Source organism: Talpa europaea, assembly GCF_964194135.1.
Source record: "Talpa europaea genome assembly, chromosome: 9".
Taxonomy (NCBI): Eukaryota; Metazoa; Chordata; class Mammalia; order Eulipotyphla; family Talpidae; genus Talpa; species Talpa europaea.
This window is the reverse complement of record NC_140076.1, coordinates 42,478,079-42,500,885: the sequence shown is the minus strand read 5'-3', so window position 1 is coordinate 42,500,885 and position 22,807 is coordinate 42,478,079. Positions and strand designations below refer to the sequence as shown.

At 39.8% G+C, this 22,807-nt stretch overlaps 1 protein-coding gene across 1 annotated transcript in view; it reads left to right on the top strand.

The window, feature by feature from the left end:
* Window positions 1-1,194: 1,194 nt before the first annotated feature.
* Window positions 1,195-22,807, top strand: part of SAMD13 (sterile alpha motif domain containing 13) — a gene marked incomplete at its 3' end in the record, with an annotated part of 39,192 nt that continues 17,579 nt past the window's right edge. Inside the window, exon 1 of the mRNA XM_084243752.1 lies at window positions 1,195-1,274. Within this exon, the coding sequence (XP_084099878.1) occupies window positions 1,222-1,274 (53 nt within the window). The 5' untranslated portion in view covers window positions 1,195-1,221. The remainder of the gene's footprint in view (window positions 1,275-22,807) is intronic.

The window sequence follows — 22,807 nt, the reverse complement described above, 5'->3', positions numbered from 1 at the left end:
GCTTGGAGCTGCACTATCTTCTGTCTACTCTGTAACGGTGTGTGAATGTATGTTAATATCTATATGTATATTAAATGTTGGATTTCTCTATGAATGATGGAAGTGGCTTAGCAACTGCAAGTTTGTGTGTGTGTGTGTGTGTGTGTGTAGTGGAGATGATCCCACACCGTATTATTTGTTAATCATCTACTTCTCTAACAGTGATAAAATCTTGTGAATGTACTAAATGATGCACTTGTCATGTCAGAGTAATCCCTAGGGAAGGAGTGCCGAAGTATAAAGTGATTTGAGAGGAAATGTATTTAATTTATGGCTTCAGCTGTAGAAGAACAAGCACGTTTCAGAACTATTTTTTAAGCAGTTTTGTTCATGCCTTTTTCATCTTGCTAATTACATATTAATTGTGAGGGGTTTTTATTTTTTCATAGTCTTCTTCCTACTAAACAAAAAGACAGTGATGGATGCTACTACTATATCTCTTGAATGTTTTGGTGATTTTTACATAAATCTAATGAGCTGCCTCCCTTCTCTTACACACGCACACGCACGCACGCACACACACACACAAACACCTTTCTATGCTAAGGGGCTATCTGACATTTTTGTGAGCATCCTGCTTTACCACAGCATGGACAGGTTTTTGAGGCTCTCGAATATGTGAGGTGGGGGAATACTTGCTGACAAAAGCTTTAAGTGCCCTTCTGCATTGCAATGAAAAAAATATAGGAGCAGTGGGAGTGGACCTAAAAAAAAAAAAAAAACAACAAAAAACATGCTGTAAGAAAACAAGAATTCAAACCCATGGTGGGAAGGGGGCAGGAAAAGGGGGATTGTTTTCTTGACTTTGACTCATTTACGAGTTGCAATGTCTTAAGTGAGAGCTTGGTACTCAGAGGACGCTGTGCCAATTCACAGAGCACTTGTTTGGAACGAGGATTCGATTTCATTTGCAAATGCTTATTTGTCAAGGGTGGGAGTGCCAGTACAGATGAAAGCACCCAAATCCGTCTCCTCCAGTTCTTTGGGTTTAATCACATCTCTCCAATCGCTGAGGGAGCGAGAGATTTAAACAAATATACATGAACCGGTGTGAAGCTGTAAAAGGGATCATTATGTTTCCAATTCAGAATATATATTCTTCTTTCACATTCTAAGAATTAAACACAAGCTTTTTTCCCTTATTGATTAGTTGCTGAAGTAAAGGATCCCTGCAGCCTTCCCATGCTATCTGTTGACATGGAAAACAAGGAAAATGGCTCTGTCGGTGTAAAAAAGTAAGTGAAACTGCCTTTTGAGTTTGCTTCTGCAAACAACAGAGGGACTTGGTTTCTATTTTTGTACTTCTTGCTTTTCTACTACAATGCACTGTTTAGGAGTTATCTTGGTTGGTCTGTATGGTCACCAGCCTCCCTTCTGCCCCCAACCCCAGTTGCCTTTTTCTGTACTCCATTTCTAAGAGAGAGATGACTCAGAGGTCAAACTGTGCAGAAAGGGTTAGTGTATAAGCTTTGGAACAGGAAGGCTGAGAATTTCAGCCCTGCATTCTGTGTATTGAAACAAAAACACCCAGCAAACATAGACTCTGCCTTCCAAGTCCATAGGTTACGAGAATGGGGGCAGAAAATAGAATGTGAATCTTTTTAATCACCTCTCTCAAAATTGAGAGCTATAGTGAAGGAAGGAAAAGAGCTTCAGGGAGAATACTAAGTTCATCAACTTCTCTGTCCTAATTTTATGAACTGTTAGTTGAATGTGAAACATTTCCATGTGTATCACCACAGTGTTCCATTTTAATGTCTGTTCTCACCTTTGAAACTCCTGATTATATTTGTTGTGAGTTTATGTCTAACTCTTTAAAATAGGAAACTTCATTTGCATTTTGTAGCATATTTTGAAACGTGCTACATATATCAGACTAAGTCATGAACTATCTGTGAATATGGGGGAAAAATTTATATTCTCATTTAGGTGTTGTCTTGAAGTTATAACACTTTGATTACAAGGAGAAAGTAAGTTCCAAGAGTGTGTTATCTGTTTTGTTTTTTTATATGCTGTTTAGTTTAAAATTACCCTCAACTTGAGCTTTGGAGAAAACGAATTAAATGCTATCCATGGAAGCATTATGTTTAAGAACAAAATGTATATTTTGCTTTGCTGCAAAGTTGCATTAAAATAAGCTTAATAAAATCTGCTTTTAAAAATCCTCAGGTAATTTATCAGTAATGTATCAATGCCATGCTGCCATGCTTATTCAGTACTTGAAGTCTGGGGTAGCTAGATGTAGGAGAAATCAGAGAAACAGATGCTTGTTTATGTGTGAATTAGATTAGTGTTGTCCAGTAGTACTTTGAGTGGTGATGGAAATGTTTTACATTGTGCTTTCCAAAATGGTAGACATTAACCACATGTGGTTATCAAAACTTTATATGGCTAATGTACTAACATGAGTGATGATAACTGATGATGAATTGAACTTAATTTCAAGAGCTAACAACTTTATTGATATACAATTGACATAAACTCCATGCATTAAAAATCTGGTAAGTTTTGACATGTGTATACACCCATGAAACCTTTACCACATTTAAGGTAATGAACATGTCCTTCACCCCCGAAATGTCCTCATAACCCTTTGTAAATTCTCCCTCCTGTCCTTGCCTGCTCCTGTACCCACAGGCAACCACTTATTACTAGTCATCACTAGAGATAATTTACTTTTGCTTGAATTTTATATTGGTGATTTTATTCAGAATATATTTGGGAGGGAGAGTGGTCAGATTTCTTTCACCCAGGATAATTAACTTGGGATTCATCCATATTATAGTGTGTGGAACTAGTTCATTACTTGTTCCTGCTGAGTAATATTTCATTATGTGGATATGTCACTGGAACCCTTCCTTTCTCAGCTCTACAGCAAGTTCTTGAATAACATCCTTTATTCGGTATCATTTTGTAGAACTTGGATGATATAAAAACATCCTCCCTATTCTGAACAAAATTACATTATTCAAGGACCTGCTTTTGTTATAATTCATTTCACTTCAAGTTGCTGTTTCCAAGAACTTATTGATAGCATTAAGTGAGGCCTGACTGTGGAACAATTTGTTCACTATCCTCTTGTTGACAGAGTTTGGGTTGCTTCCTTTTTTGGTTATTACAAATAATGCTACTTTGACTGTTTATGTTCAGGTCTGCATGTGGACCTATCCTTTAGCTTCTCTGGAATAAATGTTAAGGAATGGAATGGCTGGGCTAAATGTTAGGGGTATGTGTAACTTTTTAAGAGACTTCCAAGCTGGTTGTCCCGTTTTACATTCCTACGTTTTACATTCCTACAAGCACGTATAAACATTCACTTGTTCTATATCCTCACAAACTTGCTATGATCTTTTTTTTTTCATATTAGACATTATATTAAATGAGTTTACTTTTCATTTTCTTTTTTTTTTTTTTTTAATTTATACAAGCACTAGGTACCGTTAGAAGCGCGGGAGGGTGAGAGAATTCACCAGAGCCAGAGCAGGGAACAGAACAGACAGACTGACGAAATACACTGCTGAGGGGAGCAGTGGGCGTGGCAGGAGAGGTCTGTGGCGCCATGTGGGACCCTCAATGGTGGCCGGAGATCAAACTGGCGCTGCAGAGGCTGCGGGCAGCTTCGCAACCCAGCACTCAACCGCTGTGCCACCAGGGAAGGCCCTTTTTTTTTCTTTTTTTAAAAATTTAAAAAAAGATTTATTTACTTATGCATACAAGAATCGGGGTACAGACCCGAGGTGTGGGGCGAGGGTGAGAGGATTCACCAAAGATAGAGTGGGGAACAGAACAGGCAGATCGACTGAAATGCACTGCTGAGGAAAGCAGTGGGCGAGACAGGAGAGGTCTGCTGCGCCAAGTGGGTATCTTCCTGGCCGGGGATCGAACTCATGCTGCAGTGGCTGCAGATAGCTTCATGGGTTTTGTCTAAACCCTTTATGCCACCAGGGAGGCCCCACTTTTCATTTTCTTATGAGTAAATGATGTTGAGCATCTTTTCAGGTGCTTATTTGCCATCGGTATATCATTTTCCATATTGTGTAAATCTTTTGTCCATCTCTTTGCTGGGCTAGCTTGTAAAAATATGATCGTTTAGAGAGTTTTTCTATATTCTAGATATAATTCCTTTATCATATACATGACTTGAGAATATTTTCTTGGAATATGTGATTTGTCTTTTCACTCTGTACCAAGTGTCTTTCAAAGTGCAGGAATTTTTAATTTTGATGAAGTACACTTTATTAATTTTTAATTTTATGAACAGTACTTTAGCATCATATCTAAGAAATGTTTGCCTTGCTTAAAGTCACAAAGACTGTCTCTTTTATTTCCTTAGATTTAGAACTATAATTTTTGAGTTAATTTTTATGTATGGTGCAAGATAAGGAATTAATTGTTTCTGTTCATGGAGGTCATGGTGGAATTTTTATTTTTTTGCCTATGGATAGCCAATTGTTCCAGCACCATTTGTTGAATTGTTTCTGCAACTTTGTTGAAAAATAATTGATTGTATATGTGTGTGTCTGTTTCTGAACTCTCTATTTGTATTCCATTGATATTTTTGCATATATTTATCTTAGTGCAACACTGTTCTGATATCCAGCTTTATAATAAATCTTGAAATCAGGTAGTATTATCCATCCAACTTTGCTCTTTTTCAAATTAGTTTTGGTTCTGCTACGCCCTTTGCATTTCCATATGAATTTTAGAATTATTCAATTCTTTTCCAGGTTCTGTGCTGCAATTTGATTGGCATTGCATTGAGTTGTAGATCAACTTAAGAAAAATTTGACAATTTGGCAACATTATGTCTTCCACCCATTCACAAAGCATTTTTCTCCAATTATTTATATTTAATTTTTCTAGGCAAAGTTTTGTAGTTTTTAGAGTGTAGTCTTGCACATTTCAGTCAGATACATCCCTATGTATTTCATTTTTACATGCTATTATAAATGGTATGGCTTTTTAAATTGTTGGTTACTAGTATATAGAAATACAACTGATTTTTATACTGCCCATGTATCCTACAGCATTGAAAACTCACTTATTACTTCCAGTAGATTTTTGGTGGATTACAGCAGATATTTAACATAGATAACTATGTCTTATGAATACAGAAACTTTCACTGTTTCTCTTCCAGTGTGGACGCCCTTTAGTTCTTTTTCCTACCTCACTGCACGGAATAGGCTGCCAGTAAAATGTTGAATACAAGTAGTGAGATTAGTCATTCTAGATTTGTTCCTGATCTTTTTTTTTTTTTTAAAGATTTATTTATTTATGCATACAAGAACTGGGATACAGGCCAAAGGTGCGGGGGCGTGGGGTGGGTCGAGAGGATTCACCAGAAACAGCATAGGGAACAGAACTGGCAGACTGACTGAAATACACTGCTGAGGAAAGCAGTGGGCGAGACAGGAGAGGTCTGATGTGCCTGGCCGGCCGGGAATCAAACCCGCGCTGCAGAAGCTGCAAATTGCTTCATAGTGCTGTGCTTAACCCCCTGCGCCACCAGGAAGGCACTTGTTCCTGATCTTAAGATAAAACATTTAGGGGCCTCCCCGGTGGCGCAGCGGTTGAGCGCTGGGTTGCGAAGCTGCCTGCAGCCTCTGCAGCCGGTTCGATCCCCGGCTGCTCCCCGGCCACCGGAGGAGGGTCCCACATGGCGCGCAGACCTCTCCTGCCGCCCGCTGCTCCCCTCAGCAGTGTACTTCGGTCCTTCTGCCTGCTCTGCTCCCCGCTCTGGCTCTGGTGAATTCTCTCACCCTCCCGCGCTTCTGACTGTACCCAGTGCATGTATAAACCAAACAAATAATAAATAAATAAATAAATAAGACATGCCTCTAGAAAATTTTAAAAAAAAAAAAAAGATAAAACATTTAGGGCCTCCCCGGTGGCGCAGCGGTTGAGCGCGGCTTGCGAAGCTGCCCGCGGCCTCTGCAGCGCCGGTTCGATCCCTGGCTGCTCCCCTGCCACCGGAGGAGGGTCCTGCATGGCGCGCAGACCTCTCCTACCACCCTCTGCTTCACTCAGCAGTGTGCTTCGGTCCTTCTGCCTGTTCTGCTCCCCACTCTGGCTCTGGTGAATTCTCTCACCCTCCCGCGCTTCTGACTGTACCCAGTGCTTGTATAAATAAATAAATAAATCTTTAAAAAAAAAAAAAGAAACTTATATTAAAAAAAAGATAAAACATTTAATCTTTTTTTTAAAACTTTGTTCTTCTTTACTAATGCATTTTTTTCTGTCTGCATTTAAGATTTTCTCTTTATCATTGACACTTAAGTAATTTGAGACTCAGTATAGTCTTTATCTTGTGCATGTAGTTTGCTTTATGTATGTATTATGTATTTTGGATTTGTGGGCTTAGTTTTCATTAAGTTTGGAAAATTTTTCAACCATTATTTTTTCAGATATTTTTGATACCTCCACTTCTTTAGGGGACACCAGGTATATTTCATCACTTTGTGCTGTCCTTTGTGCTGTGCTATAATTTACTGATGCTCTATTCTTTTAATATTTTCTTATTATTGAAGTACCATGCTCACACCTCCTCAGATGTAGGTCACCACACTACATCCACTTCCAAACACCCTTGCCCTTTGCATAGACCACTGGTTTCCTCCCCCTTTTGACCCTACCCTCAAGTTTCCCCTTCAGTAGCCTCAATTCTGCAGTCATATTTCCAGTGTTTGTTTTAGTTTAATTTTGTCAGGTGCTTTGTTTTATTTCTCAACGTTTCACATGTGAGTGAAATCATCAGATCATCTAGTATCTATTAGTAATTTAAAAATTTTTTTTTATCTGTTTGTTTTGGATAGTTTCTATTGCTTTGCCTTTAAATTCCTTAATCTTTTCTCCAGAAATATATAAACTCTTGTTAATCCAACGCAGTGCTTTTTTAATTTCAGACATGGTTTTCATTTCTAGAAGTTCAACTTGGCTCCTTTTTTATATCTTCCATGTCTCCACATATTCAGTCTCCCCTATAGTTTTCAGACATAAAATACAGTCATCATAATTGTTCCAGTATCTTTGTTTACTAAATTCTGTAATTTCTCAGTTTCAATTGATAAGTTTTTCTTGTATTATGTGTCATATTTTTTCTGCTTCCTTGCATGACTGGTCATTTGTGATTGAATATCAACTATTGTGCATTTAATCTTTTTAGGTACTAGATATTTTTATATTCCTATAAATATTCTTTTTTTTTTAAAGATTTATTTTTTTTTATACAAGAGCTGGGGTACAGGCCAGAGGCATGGGAGGGTGAGAGGATTCACCAGAGGCAGAGTGGAGAACAGAACAGGCAGACTGACTGAAATGCACTGCTGAGGGGAGCAGTGGGCGAGACAGGAGAGGTCTGCTGCACCATGTGGGATTCTTGCTTGCAGGCCGGAATCGAACTCACACTGCAGAGGCTGTGGACAGCTTCACAGAGGGGCACTCAATTAGCTGCGCCACCGGGGAGACCCCCTATAAATATTCTTGATCTTTGTCCTGGCATGTTGTTAAATTACTAATTTTATTCCTTAAAATATTGTTCGTTGTTGTTTTTTAAGATAAGACCCATCTTTGTACTCTAACCAAGGAATTACCCGAGACAGATTGGGAAGTAGAGCAGGTGGATTTACTGAAATGCACTGCTGAGAGGATCAGCGGGTGGGATAGGAGAGGTCTGCTGGGCCATGTGTAGGTTAGCTCCTTGGCCAGGATCGAACTCAGGCCATAGAGGTGATATCGCTGAGACTTAACCCCTAGGCCACCAGGGAGGCCCCAGTTAGAAGGCATATTAAAATGCAGGTTACTGAGCCACACCTCTAGTTTGATAGCTCATAGGCCTGAGAACTTGCATTTCTAACATGTTCTCTGGTGATGTTGATGCTGAGGTCCTAACAGTTATTGAACTAAGTTAACAGACAAAATTTGGTTAAAACTTGAACAAGGTGAAGAATTTTCAACTTCTCCACTATTGGCATTTTGAACAAGGTAATTCTTTGTTAAGGGGTGTGTGTGTGTGTGTGTGTGTATGAGAATGAGAGTGATGGTATCCAGTCCATTTTATAGTGTTTATTTATTTATTTATTTTCATTTTATGGTGTTTAAACACATCTTGTCTCTATCCACTATGTGCTAGTAGTGACTCCCTCTCCATTTCGGACAATCCAAAATGTCTCCAGACATTGCCAGATGACCCCTGGGGGTCACAATCTACTCCAGTTGAGAAGCATACCTCCAATCTAAGCTCCATGTGAGGAATGTGTGATACTTCTAGGAATCAAAAACTAATTAATATATTTTGACCTTTCTGCTTAAGACTCTGAAAAGACTCATTTCAACCTGAAAGCTTCTTCAGCCTGCATTCCCCTTGCTTTACACAGCAGGGGAAGGGTGGTAAAATGTAAGCATTTGAAGGAATCTGGGTGAAGGATATGTGGGGTTTTTGTACTGTTCTTGCAAATTTTCTATAAGTCTAAAATTGTTAATTTTTAAAAAAAGATTTATTTATTTATGCATACAAGAGACAGGGTACAGGCCAGAGATGTGGAGGGTGAGAGGATTCACCAGAGACAGAGGATTCACAGAACAGGCAGACTGACTGAAGTACACTGCTGAGGTTTGCAGCCGGTGAGATAAGAGAGGTCAGCTTTGCCTCTGGCCGCGGGGGATCAAACTCATGCTGCAGAGAATGCAGACTGCTTCATAGTGTGGTGCTTAACCCCTTGCACAACCAGGGAGGCCCCTGAAATTATTAATTTTTTTAAAGCTAGCCAGATGCTAGTTGAGAATGAAAATTTGTTTTCTTTTAGGGAAGAAGCAAAACTAGCCCAGATTTGGAGACCAAGGTGAAATTAAATGAAGCTCAGAAAAGTCCCCTGGGGTTAAGTCTCAGACTGTATGGCTGAGCTAACCCACATAGGGTACAAGAGACCTCTCACCCGCTGCTCCCCTCAGCTGTGAATTTCAGTAAATCTACCTATTTCTGCTCCCTACTCTGTCTCTGGTGAATCTTCTCACCTTTGGCCTACACCCCAATTCTCTATGAAAAAAAAAAAAAAGAAAGAAAGAAACAGGGAAAAAAGCAATGGAAAGAGATTTTTGACTCAGACAAGTCAGGTTCAGAAGACTTGGGTTTGACCTTGCTTGTATTTCTTAACTACCAAAAGAATGTTTAATAAGTAAATCACTTAATTTCTCTCTGCCTTAGTTCTTTTGACTGTAAAATAGGGTAGATGGTTATTGTGAAGATGGAAAGAAGGCACCTGTAGACTATGAAGTGATACAGCAGTGATAGTCTTTACATTCAAATTCACAAGGCATCAGAGCACCACAGGGATTCATGTGTTGTGCTGTTTTTTTCAAATATTATTTTATATAACTATTGCAACATTAGATATGACAAATGTTATTGCAGTCTTTTTTCCCCTATGGGATAAACTGGGGTTCAGAGGAGTAACTGAGGGTCACATGAGAAAGTTGGCAACTTTGAGGTTTAAATTCAATTCTTCTGACTCCAAGGTGAATTATTTTTTCTTCAGTCCCACTTTTGTCCTATAAATATCCTCACTTAATACCAAAAGCTGGAGGAAACCTTGTTGTAGAAATCTTGGGACAGTCTTACACCAGTGCTGGACAATGGATTCTTGTGTCATTGTTGCAAGAGAAGGGAAAAAATGATAAAACATCTTTCAGGCCTTCTAATTTGGCAAAGTTATTTATCTAAAAGACTTTGACAGGATAAATGTAACCTTACTCCCTTGACAATTTCATTTATTTATTTTTTAAATTTTTCTTGAGAAAATGTTTGACATTATTGTTTATGTTTTGAAAGTATAGGATTTCCTCTTGAGATTATTTATTTGAGCTCTTTCTTATTTCTTGATTGGTCCTGATTTGATGTATACTTCCATCTCAATACTGCTTTTGCTGTCTCCCATAAATTATAGGATGTTGTATCCTCGTTGTCATTTGTCTTGAAGTACTTTTTAAATTTCTTCTTTGATTTCCTCATTAACCCAACAATCATTCAGTATTGTGTTGTTCAGTATCCACATATTAGAGTTTTCCCTGATTTATTTTGTGATTGATTTCTACTTTGATGTCTTTATGGGTGGTGAGAGAAGACACTAGGTATGATTTCATTCATTATAAATTTTTTGATATTTGTCTTCTGACCCAATATGGGATCAATCCTGGAAAGTGTTCCATATGCACTCGAGAAGAATGTGTATTCAGGTTTTTCAGGGTCACAGTGTCCTAAAAATGCCTATGAAGTCCATGTGGTCTAGTTCTTTCTTTAAGACTATTGTGTTCTTATTTATTTTCTGTCTGGTTAACAGATCCATTGGTGACAGTGGGGTATTGAAACCCTCTGCCACAGATGTGTTTTACTGTTGTCTATTTTCAGACTTGCTAGTAATTATCTTATATTTTTTGATGAACCTTCATTTGATGTATATATGTTGATGAATGTTATGTATTTCTGAATTATTGTTCCTTTAATCATTCTATAGTGTCCACCTCTGTCTCTTTTTACCTATTTTAGGTAGAAGTCTATTTTATTTGATACTTATATGATTGTCCCCACTTTCCTTTGGTTCCCATTTGCTTTTAAGGATTGTTTTTGAAACCTTTACTCTGAGGCAGTGTTTATTTTGGAGCTAAATTGTGCTGCCTGGAAATAGCAGAAAATTAGATTCCATTTTTTAATCCAACCAGACACTCTGTGTCTTTTAATTGGTGAGTTCAGCCCATTTGCACTAAGAGAGATTATTGATAGATGAAGGTTTGTTGCCATCTTGTCCATGAATTTTGTGGTTCTGTTTCCTTGTACATTTTTTTGTGAATGTTCTTCCCTTCTATTTAGATACAAAAGCTCATTTTAGCATTTCAGGTGTGTGTGGGGGGGGGTAGTGGGAGGGTCTAGTGTTAGCAAACTCCTTCAGTTTCTGTTTGTCTGAGAAGCTCCCTATTTCTCCCCTATATCTGAAGGTGAGTCTTGCAGGATGGAGTAATATTGGCTGCCAGTTTTTAATCTTTAAGTATTTTGATCACATCTTTCCAATGTCTCTTTGCTGGTAGTGTTTCTTCAGAGAAGTCAGATGTTAGATTGATCAGATTCCTTTATAGGTATTCTGCTTCTTCCCTTTACCCATCTTCAGTATTCTTTCATTGTCTTGAATTTTTGGAAGTTTCACTGTGTGTCTTGGTGCCAGCCTCGCTCTGTTTTATGTAAACTGGTATTTTTTTTTTAAATTTTTTAAAGATTTATTTATTTATGCATATAAGAGTTGGGGTACAGGCCAGAGATGCAGGGGGTGAGAGGATTCACCAGAGACAGAGTGAGAAACAGAACAGGCAGACTGACTGAAATACACTGCTGAGGGGAGCAGCGAGCGAGACAGGAGAGGTCTGCTGCACCATGTGGGTTGCTTCCTGGCCGGCTGGGGATCGAACTGCTGCAGAGGCTGCGGATTGCTTCATAGTGTGGTGCTTAACCCCTTGCACCACCAGGGTGTCCCTGGTATTCTTTTCTAGCTTGTGTGTTTAGTTCCTTTTCTAGATTTGTGAAATTTTCCTGTTATTTCTTTAAATAAGTTTCCTGTCCCCTTCTAGAGCTCTCTCTTCCCCTTCTGGATACCGATTATTATTATATTGCTTTTCCTTGTGGCATCAGATAATTCTAGAAGTGTTTCTTCATTTATTTTCTGTGCATTTTCACCTTCAAGGTCATTGATTTGATCTTTCATTTGCTCTATTTTACTTCCTTAGCTTTCTCTAGAAATTTTTTAATCTCCTCTATTGATCTTTTTACATTCTGCATCTCCATTTTCTTTTTTTTTTAAAGAGGGTTTTTTTTTTTAAAGATTTATTAATTTATTTATACAAGCACTGGGTACAGTCAGAAGCGCAGGAGGGTGATAGAATCCACCAGAGCCAGAGCGGGGAGCAGAGCAGGCAGATGGACCGAAGTACACTGCTGAGGGGAGTAGCGGGCAGCAGGAGAGGTCTGCGCACCATGTGGGACCCTCCTCTGGTGGCCGGGGAGCAGCCGGGGATTGAACCGGCGCTGCAGAGGCTACGGGCAGCCTCGCAACCCAGCGCTCAACCGCCGCGCCACCTGGGAGGCCCGCATCTCCATTTTCTTATTTAAAGCTTCAGTTTTGCAGGGAGGGAAGAGCACAAGAGACTATGGGGACAGTCCATGGGTGTCTTGGTGGTGGGAATTTTATGGGAATTACACCTGAGTGGAGAAATTAAACAATGCACAAAAATGAACAATACCATAAAAATATATAAATACAAATAAAAAATAAAGCTTCAGTTTTGATATTCTGTTCATTCATCTTCTCTCACAGGACATTCATTTGTTTTTCTGAATTTTCTTGTATAAATCAGCTTTTCTGAGCTCTCCTCCATTTCTTTGAATTTTGAATTCTTTGAATTTGAAATGTCGAATTTTAAACAATTTTGAATTGTTTATCTGATAAGAAGAAGAAATCTTCCATGTTATTGTGTTTGCCTTCTAGAAATTTGTTCTCTGTCTGTGGTATAGTATTTCCCCCGAGGACTAAGGTAGCTATTTGTTGTGTTTTCTCATCTTCTCATTATTTGCTTTCTGTGTGTTAAGGTTGCAGAGTGTCCCTTTTCCGTGTGATGGTGCTGTGTGTCAGGGGGAGGTGACTATAGCTGAGCCTTCCATGGTTGGGGTGGACCCTGGAGGGGCCGTCACTCATCAGAGTGCTGTGCACCGACTTTGCTCATGCCTGTGTCAGTGCAGCTGGCCCTTCTGTCTGAGACTGAGACCTGTGTCTCTTCAGTCTGTGGGCTGTCTTTGGTGCTGCTCCAGTGCAGCCTCACTGTATCTACTTGATTCCCAGCAGGAAATGGGTCACAGGTATCTTACCTTTCTGAGCTTTGCCTTCCTCACTGGGACACCCCTCGGCCTGAGTCACCACAGCACTCATGCGCTATCTCCCACAGCTAGATCCACAGCAGACAGCTTTCTCCTCTCCAGAGTGGGTGTGGACAACTCTAGTTTCCACTCCAACAGCTGCCTTCTCCCCCCACTCATATTTTTGTTCTGCCCGGATTTGAACTTCCTCACCATCTCTTTTGTCTCCCCCCCTTATTTTTTGGAGGTCTTTTATTTTATTTATTTTATTACTATTTTTTTATTTTTATTTTTTGTCTCTCTCGGTCAGGGTTGGTCCCAGCTGATACGAGGTACTCTGGTTTCTCCCCACACTGAGGGATGCTCTGAGTGCAGTGCCTGTCTGTGCTTCTCGGTTTATTCTTCCAAGACCAAAGCAGAGAACTTCCTCTGATGCTTTCTTCCCTCCCTTTTTGCCTTGTGGATTTTTGACATCTTTCTTCAGCACACTGTTTTTTCATCTGATTCTTCTTTCTCTTCTCCTCATAAAATCTCTCTTATTCAGATAGCTCCTCCTGGTAGTTTCTCCTCAATGTGTGGCTTTGTCTTGAATGGTCCACAGGCACATAATGTTTGATGAATCGCTCTTGTCAGTGATCCTCAGTATTTTTCTCCTAAAAATAGTCGTCCCTAAGTTTCCTCTTTTAAATTTTCATTAAATCTAGAGTTTCTTAAATCTCAGTGGTTGAAGTTAGAATTGAATTCATTTTTTGAATATAGCTGAATTTCTTCTTTGAAAGATGTAAAATATTTAAAGATATCTTAACTGAGTTGAGTTTTTCAGGCCTAAATCAACATTGATTCATCAATTTGGAAATTTTTGAGACTAAGCACACCCCAGGTATTAATTAGGTAGTGTCTTTGGTATTGTACTATTTATCAAAAAATCAAGAAAGGCATTTTTTTTTTCACATTTGGAATCAGTTGTTCTTAGTTATTTTTTTAAAAAATGGATTGTTCAGGCAATTGTTTGGTGGCATGATTGAAAAATCATTCACTTTCTGTGAATCAACATTTTAGATTTTTTTCAAAATATTCTAACATAGCTAAATATAACTGGATGTCCATTAAAAATTATTTCGTCTTTTACACATGAATCCAAGCCTTTTACAGCTGGACAAATCAATAAACTTAGATTCTATTTAAAATCATTTAGAATACTCTGCTGGACATTTAATTTTTATTACAAGAGACTGGTTTCATTGATTCTTTTTTCATTGTTGAGAAGAAAATTGCCAAAGCCATTACATATTTGCTAAAGATATTCCTCAGTATTATCCACTTGATCATCTTTACCATTTTTACACAACAAACATGACAAGATACCAAAGACTGAGTGGCTTAAACAACAGAAATTTATCTCAAACAGTTCTTCAGACTGGGAAACCCAAGATAAGGTGCTAGTCCATTCAGTTATTGGTGAGGGCGTTCTTCCTGGTTTGTAGATGGCCATCTTCTTACTGCTCCCTCAAGTGGACTTTGCTCAGTATATGTATAAGTTTCTTCTTTTTCTTTTTTAAAGATTTATCTATTAATGCATACAAGAACTGGGGTGTAGGCCATAGGTGTGTGTGTGTGTGTGTGTCGGGGGGGTGGGGGCGGTTAGAAAATTCACCAGAGACAGAGTAGGGAGCAGAACAGGCAGATCTACTGAAATACACTGCCGAGGGGAGCAGCAGTTGAGAGAGAAGTCTGCCCGTGCCATGTGGGTCAGCTCCCTGGACAGGGATCAAACTCGTGCTGCAGTGGCTGCTGATAGCTTCATAGTGCTGAGGCTTAACCCCTCAGCCACCAGGGAGGCCCAAGTTTCTTCTTTTAAGGCCACCAATCCTAACAGATAGTGTGACCTGACTTAATTGCCCTATGTACTGAAAACCCTATCTCCAAATCCAGTCACATTGAGGGTTAGGGCTATAGCATAGGAATTGGGTGGGTGCACTGTGCAGTCTTATATGGTGTCATGATAAATAACTGTTTGTTTTTCCCTTAGATGAAATGATAACTTGTGTTAAGAATTGAGTCAATTTACTCTTTTGATTTATACTATTTTGACCGTTGCAAATAACTGCCTTATAGATGTATGTATTTTAGAAGAGTGAAATGTTGAAAACTGTAAAATCTATCTTGTATTTTAAGCATGAAAACAACAGAAATGTAGAAAACTATAAAATCTAACTATATTGTATTTTAAGCATGGAAACAACAGAAATTTTAATCAAGACCAGCAGAACTGACAGACAGGCATTTTATATCCTTTATACATTAGCAACCCTGAAGAATTGGCATTTTTGCATACATAGTTTGTGGTGTGCATGTGATATTACTATAGAAAACTGAATTTGTCTAAGCACTAAAACCACACCTAAGTTCTTTGGAATAGTGACTGCTGTTCTTTGGCCCAGAGTAGGGAGGGGACACTCTTCAGGTGGTCTTTGAGCCAGTGTCTTTACTATTACTGGGACACGAAGTACTAATTTTAATGTTTCAGGTTTTTATTTTATTCAATTTAATGTGTTTAGTATTAATTCATTGAGATATGAAGCAGTCATTTGTGTTTAGCATGAATTGTAGCATGAAGTGTGTTTGATAGGGAATACAAAGAGAAATTCACTGCGTCCCCTCGAATGGACTGTCCTTATTTACACTAGTTCAGAGGACTTTATTAGAACTAGAGAGTTAAGAACCGGTGAGGAAAGAGGCAGTTACAGGCTTCTTTGTTTTCAGAAAGAATAGGGTGGGTATGGGGGAGACAATCCTGGCAGAGATATGACAAGGACAGAGTGCCATGTGATTTCAAACGATTGCCGTCAACCTGGGCAAAGATAGTGTATCAGAGAGGGAAGAAATGATGCAGGAAAGCGCCCCCTCTGTCCCTAGGACATGCTCTTGTTGTCGCTGCTGAGTCAGGTTCCAGAGCCTCCCGGCCACACTTTTAGCATAGCCCGACTCACATCACCATGACGACTTTTACTTCTTCCATCTCTCTGTTCTTCCTATTCCTTAACCACTTCTTGGAATAAGGCAGGAAACATGTGACTCTCTTCATCATGCAGCTAATAAGAGGTTTTCCTCTTCACTAGACAATGAGTTCCAGTACTTATGAAGTGGCTGGCTCATAGTAGGCAGGTTAAAATAATTCATGAATGGAATAAAAGATTGGCTGGCAACAATGAGAAGAGGACATTTAACCAGTACCTTGAATATACAGAGCCTTGATTGGCATGAGCAGAGCTATAGATGTGGCAAAATCTGGGATGTTGCTCACTTCTTGGAATGGGAAATGAGCCTGGAATCAGATCACTGAAAGCCAAGCTGAAGAATTTGAAATATACAGAAGGCATGAAGAAATCATTTGCTTTCTCAGTGCTTTCATTGCTTGGGCATGCTGCTGCTAAAGGCAGTCAGCTCTTATTTACCTGAATGTTAAAAAAAAAAATGTCCTTTCAAGAATCTTTGAATTATGCTTTCTCTTTTTGAGCCTGCCTTTTAGCCAGATCCCAGCTTGTTAGGATTAAGGGAGAAGGAGAACGGAATGAAGATAAAACTAAAGCTCAATTTAGTTGCTTCTTTCTTAGATATGTCATGAACAAAGCAATCAATATTAATTTATTAAATCAGAATTATATTGCATTTAGCCTGAGGCCATTTTAAGATCTGAGCAAAGAGTAGGTTAATTTAATTTTGAAAATAAGTTATAAAGATCAAGGCTATACACAGAGTGTATTTCTGAAGTGGAAACATAAGTAACAATGATAATTAGCTTTGTAAAAGAGTAATGTGATAAATAGATCATAACATTACAGGGCAGGGAGAAGGGCACCCAGAACCCCCAAACCTGCCTGCTCTAAATAGGTTCTGCCATCCGCCATATCGATACAAAACATATAAGATCATAATGGAAAGGAACTTTAATACAATTAGTGTGTAATACAGGAAAGGCAGAGAATATAGTTTCTAAATCAAGTACCCATAGTTACCCGTCCCCTCATGGGACGGGTAAAGTCCAGCCAAATAGGATTGACCCAGAGTAAGGGCCAAAAGCCTGCCACAAGTCTAAAGTACCTTCTGGCAGGGACCCATAGAAAAGGGTCAGAAACAGCCAGACAAGTCTGGAAGGAAAATAGCAAAATCAAAATCAAGATAAAAGGTGCCATTGTTAACCTCCCCATGGGTCGGTCTCCCACATCTGTTTCACCCAGTCCAGGACCAAGAAGCCAGTGGTTTCTTCATGTATCTCTCTGCTCCATGCGCCTCCTCCAGGTCTCCTGGCTCTCCGTCCTGCTTCTTTTCTTCTTGAGTCTCCTCTCCAACTTCTCCCTGCTCACCTCCACCCTCCCTTGGGTAGGGCGGAACCTGGAAAATCCCCTTTTCATGGGGACCACCCTGTTACAATAATACATGAACTAGTGCCTTCAAAGTTTCCTCTGAACTTTGAAGCAGAAATGCAATTTATGAGTATAAATGGGTTTTGAAATCATACATGGATTATATTTCTCCAAAGAATCCTTTTGGTCTGATCAGCTCTGAGAATCTATAATATCATAAGTACCATATATTATAACTATGCTAGAGTCAGAGGAAGAGTTTCACCTATTTCCCTCCTGCCTTCACTAAAAAGGGGGAAATGGAGACTTTTATACGTGCACTTAAAATGATAATGTGCCACCATGAAAACACTCATAAGGTCTCAATCTACATATATCTGCCAAATTTGTTATTTATTGTATCTCTCTGGTTCTCTTTAAAAGTGAGGTGATTGTTTAATTAAGAGATAATTGTTTCCCAGTGTGAATTATTCACGCATGATATAATTTCTGTCAATATACGATGTACCTAACCATATGCATGAGGACTAAAAGGTGACTGGGTTAAATAGAAGCACTGATTTGATTAAGTGTGGAATTGTAGACAAATTCTGCCCTTCATTTCTTGTTAATTTTGTTGTAGTATTGTAATAAAATAAATACATGTGAGTAGTTTAGATTCCATGCATGAAAAATTATTTATGAATTTATCAACTTTATACGTTATATTTTAAGAAACATTTTGTTACAATGATCGTGAATAGCTATCAAGTGATAATGGGAATTTTATATCTGCCATCTCATTTCATCAGTGCAAAATTAGCTGCCACGAAGGGAACCACCATCTGGGAGGTGTTTTAAACAGTGCCATTTAAATTCTTCTGGAATCTGACATGCACAAGTTATAACAAAAGCTTTGGAGAGAATAATCCACTTATAAAGAAATAAAGTGTCTCAGTTTGGCCACAAATAGCAGTTCTAGAGGAGATATATGAGTTTCTCAGTGGGGAAGGGTGACGCTTAAATTCATCCTGTGAAATGGTCTCATGTCAGATATTATCCGGCCATGGCACTTTGATTACCTTCTCTTTACCCCCCTCCCCAGCCCCACATGACCATGTTGCCTTGGATCCTCTCCGGCTTTCTCGTAAGGGCCAGGCAATATCATCTGTCACACCTTAACATAAACAACCTAGAAGTGGCATTGTGTGTCTGCCTACATCTGCCTCTGTAAGTCATCCCTTCTCAAATAAGGATCCCTCTCTAAATAGTCTAGCGTCTATGAGAAGCAGTAGCAATAGATGCCTTTCAGAATTGCTGTTGAAAATCTTCAAATGTCCTAATCAGGCAGACCTATCCTGCCCTTCTGGGATGTGTCTGTAATGGACTTGTCCACCCTCCATTCCAACAGGACTTAAAATTTTCTGCTTACGCAACTGCTTCCCCTCCCCAGACTGCCTGCTTCTTGAGGGCAGAGACTGTGCATTCCTATCCCTGTAGCCCTGCATCTAATGCATTACTGAGAAGACAGTATACTTTTAGTAGTATACCTTTAGACAGTATACTTTTAGATCTATATCTAGATCTATATATATAACCAGCCACAGTGAGGGTGAATCAGATATTTCTGAGGCATTATCCAATGAGACTCTGCCCACCGCTAGAAGTAACTGATTAGAAAACTTGAAAGATTTATCAGAACTCCTTTCTAAACACACACGGAATCTAATCCTGACTTTATCTACTGTGTGGTGGTTTAGGGTGAGTTTCTTAGCTTTCTTGGCTTTTCTCAGTCTTAGTTCTATAAAACAAGTTACCACAGCCAGGTCACAAGGTGGGAGACTGATACTGGGCAGTGTGTGAAAACCATATTGTAGATTCTAAAACTCTATAAACCACATCTCTGCAATGTATTGACTCCACAGTGTATCAACTGTGCCACTCATTCCTGTGCTAGGTACTGGAGAGCTACAGATGAAGAAAGATGGAGTTTGTCTTTCAGGATATGAGTGGTCGTATTAATACTGTGATTTTTTTTTCTATTTTGTTTAATTTTCTTTCTTGGACTACCAGACTTTAATTTGGGTGGATTAATCATTAAATCATTGATTGGTATCTAACCACTCATTTCTTCTGCTTGGATCCTGTCACCCTGCGTGCAAGGGAAGCTCAGTCCCACAGGGCTCCTGTTCTTCATGGTACACTGCTCGCCGTTTTGCTGTCTTTATTCTCTGTGGTAATGCTAGTGCTCAGGTATACTGCAGGATATGGAGGTGATGTGTCACCTTCTAGCAATAAGAATCAAGAAAGTCCCCTTCCTAAAATTACAGTGTAGCCTATTTTGTTATTACAATTAGGTAACTATTCTTTGCAAGGCAAGGCAGCTAACTGAAGTCAGGCACAATGAGGTTGAATCAGATATTTCTGAGGCACTTCAAAGTTTATCCAATGAGACTCTGTGCTCACTGCTAAAAGTGAGGTGATTAGAAAACTTAAAAGATTTATTAGAACAGTGAACTCCTTTCTACACATTCTTGAAGCCCATCTTAAGCAAGGAAGAGAAATGGTACCTTGAAAAGAGGCCCAAGTGTCAGCTCGAGATTGCTTATGCTAAGAGATTGATGGAAAAATCCCAGCCTGTGGATAATATTTTAAAACCCATTTAGTTTTGATTTTAAAGTATATAGTTCATGGGCCTCCCTGGTGGCGCAGGCGGTTGAGTGCTGAGCTGTGAAGCTGTCCGCAGCCTCTGCAGCGCCTGTTCGATCCCGGCTGGCCAGCGAGAATCCCACATGGCAAAGCAGACTTCTCCCGTCTCGCCTGCTGCTCCCCTCAGCAGTGTGTTTCAGTCAGTCTGCCTGTTCTGGTCTCTGCTCTGTCTCTGGTGAATCCTCTCACTCTCCCACGCATCTGGCCTGTACCCTGGTTCTTGTATAAAAATAAATCTTTTAAAAAAATAATAAAGTATATAGTTCATGTGTGAAAATGCTAAGGTGATAGATTTTTTTTCCCTCCATACATATTGCCTGTTAAACAATAGAATGGTGTGGGTGCGGGTATGTACGTGCGCACGCGCACACTCACAGTCACACCACAAGTGTGTGTACCCAGGCATGAAATGTTTATAGATTAACAATCTTTAAGCCCAAATGGAAAAGCACATTAAGTATTTTCTTAAGTCTAAGTAAGTGTTGACCCTAGATGTTTTTAAATTAGTGTGGTGTTGAGAAATTATTGATCACTCACGTTATTGATTAGTCCCTTTTCTTTAGCTAGGATAGAAGTTTGTGCTATAATCAAGTATTTTAAATTCCTTCTAGAACAAAATATTGTGCTGGGGGTGAGGCAGAAGTACAGCCAGACTTTCCATACTTTCAACATCCGGGCAATTTCATTTCCATTGAGAGCAGCATGAAAGCTTTCACCCTTCACTAAATGTTGAGCTCCTCCAAGGTTATTCTAAGCTCAGTTCTCTCCTTCCCCAGAGTTTCAGCTACCATCTAAATGCCTCCCAAATGTACCTGTATCCCACTCATCCATCTGCTTTGAGCTCCTGACTCATGTCCCACATTAAATTTCCATTTGGATAGAGATGTTACCTCAAATTTCAACATTTCCCACTAAGACTGGCCATGCCATCTAAGTGAAGTTGCCACCATCCGTCCAGTTCCATGACATTTCCTTCTCCTTTGTTCCCTGGGTCTTCTCCACCACCAAGTCATGCTGATTTTATCCGATATCTTTTAAATCGGCACCCCACTCTTGTTGGGTTCGCCATGTTCACCATGATCTCTTGTTTGGATAATTGTAATAGACTGCTCACTGATGTTACTTTCTCCCCCTGTCCAACTACGAGACTCTCTTTTTCAAAATGTAAATCTGATCAGGTCGCCCCCATTATAGATTTAACAAGTCGCCGTTGCTCACAGACACAATGCAGCATCCTGCTTGGCACCTTCCTGACCTGCATTGTCCCTGGGTTGTATGTGTTTCTGACACAGAGTTTGGAATAATCTTCACCTGACTTCTTCATACTTGCGCTGCTTTTACCTCAAGAGAAACTTCTGGGCCTCCCTCGTGGTGCAAGGGGCTAAGCACCACACTATGAAGCAATCCGCAGCCTCTGCAGCATGAGTTCCATCCCCGGCCGGCCATGGAGCAACCTTCATGGCATAGCAGACCTCTCCTGACTTGCCTGCTGCTCCCCTCATCAGTGTACTTCGGTCAATCTGCCTGTTCTGTTCCCCACTGTCTCCTCTCACCCTCCGCATCTCTGTCCTGTACCCCAGCTCTTGTATGCATAAATAAATAAATATTTAAAAAAAAAATACTTCCACAGGAAAGCCTCCCTTTGGCCCTTATACCACCCCAGTATGGTCCGCCACAGCTGTGTACAGTGGAACATCAGGTTGTATGATTACTGAGCAATGTTGGCCAAATGGAAAAGCACTTCTAAGCACTTTATCAGTCCACAAAGTAAGGACCATGTCTGTTTTGCTCACCACTGTATTCCATGGAGAGCTAGGAGGCACTTCCTAGCTTCTTCCCAATCTATGCTTTGTCCTAAGGAACTGTCTTAAACCAAGCTAAGCTATATGCACTTTTATCTTAAGGCCATGGGAACATTTCAAGAATTTTAAGTGGGAGAATGATGTGATTTAATTTACACTCTGGAAGAATCACCTTGGATGTGCTATAGAGAAATCCGGATAACTATTCCTGAAACATAGAAATAAGACAAAGTAGCTGTAGGTCCTTGTCATTCTCCCCTTGACCACTTCCCTCCCATCCCTGCCCTCTACAGTCAGTGAGGCAGATTCCACGTAGACCCTTTTCAGACAAATGCTTGCTCATCATCTGCTCATTTGAGCACTAATGATGTGCTTGAAATTAGAAATAACAAAGTGAGATGGGCCTCCCCAGTGGCGCAGCAGTTGAGCGCAGCACTGTAAAGCTGTCCATGGCCTCTGCAGCACAGGTTCGATTCCTAGCTGGCCAGGGAGATACCCACATGGAGCGGCAGACCTCTCCTGTCTCACCCGCTGTTCCCCTCAGCTCCCCTCAGCAGTGTTTTCGGTCGTTCTGCCTGTTCTGGTCCCCGCTCTGTCTCTGGTGAATCCTCTCACCCTCCCGCGCATCTGGCCTGTATCCCAGTTCTTGTATAAATAAAAGTAAATAAATAAATAAATAAATAAATAAATAAATCTTTAAAAAAAAAAAAAAAAGAAAGAAGAAAAAAAGAGAAGTGACCTGGCCCCAAATATGTACCCCTAACCCACATCTCCTATATTCGTGGACAGTCTAAAGATTGTCAAATAAGCAGAGTATATAATCCGGTGTGGAAATGGAAGTTTGAATGGAGTTCTTCAGTTGAGAGGAGGTGACAGCTAAAACATTTACCTGGTGGAGCCAGAAAATACCTCACAGAGGAAGTGGAATTTTAGCTGGTAGGAATGGTAGGATTTTATAAGGTAGAGGCAAAAGAGAGGCCCTGTTAGTGGCTGGAATCATAAGCACGTAGAACATCCCGGAGCTGTG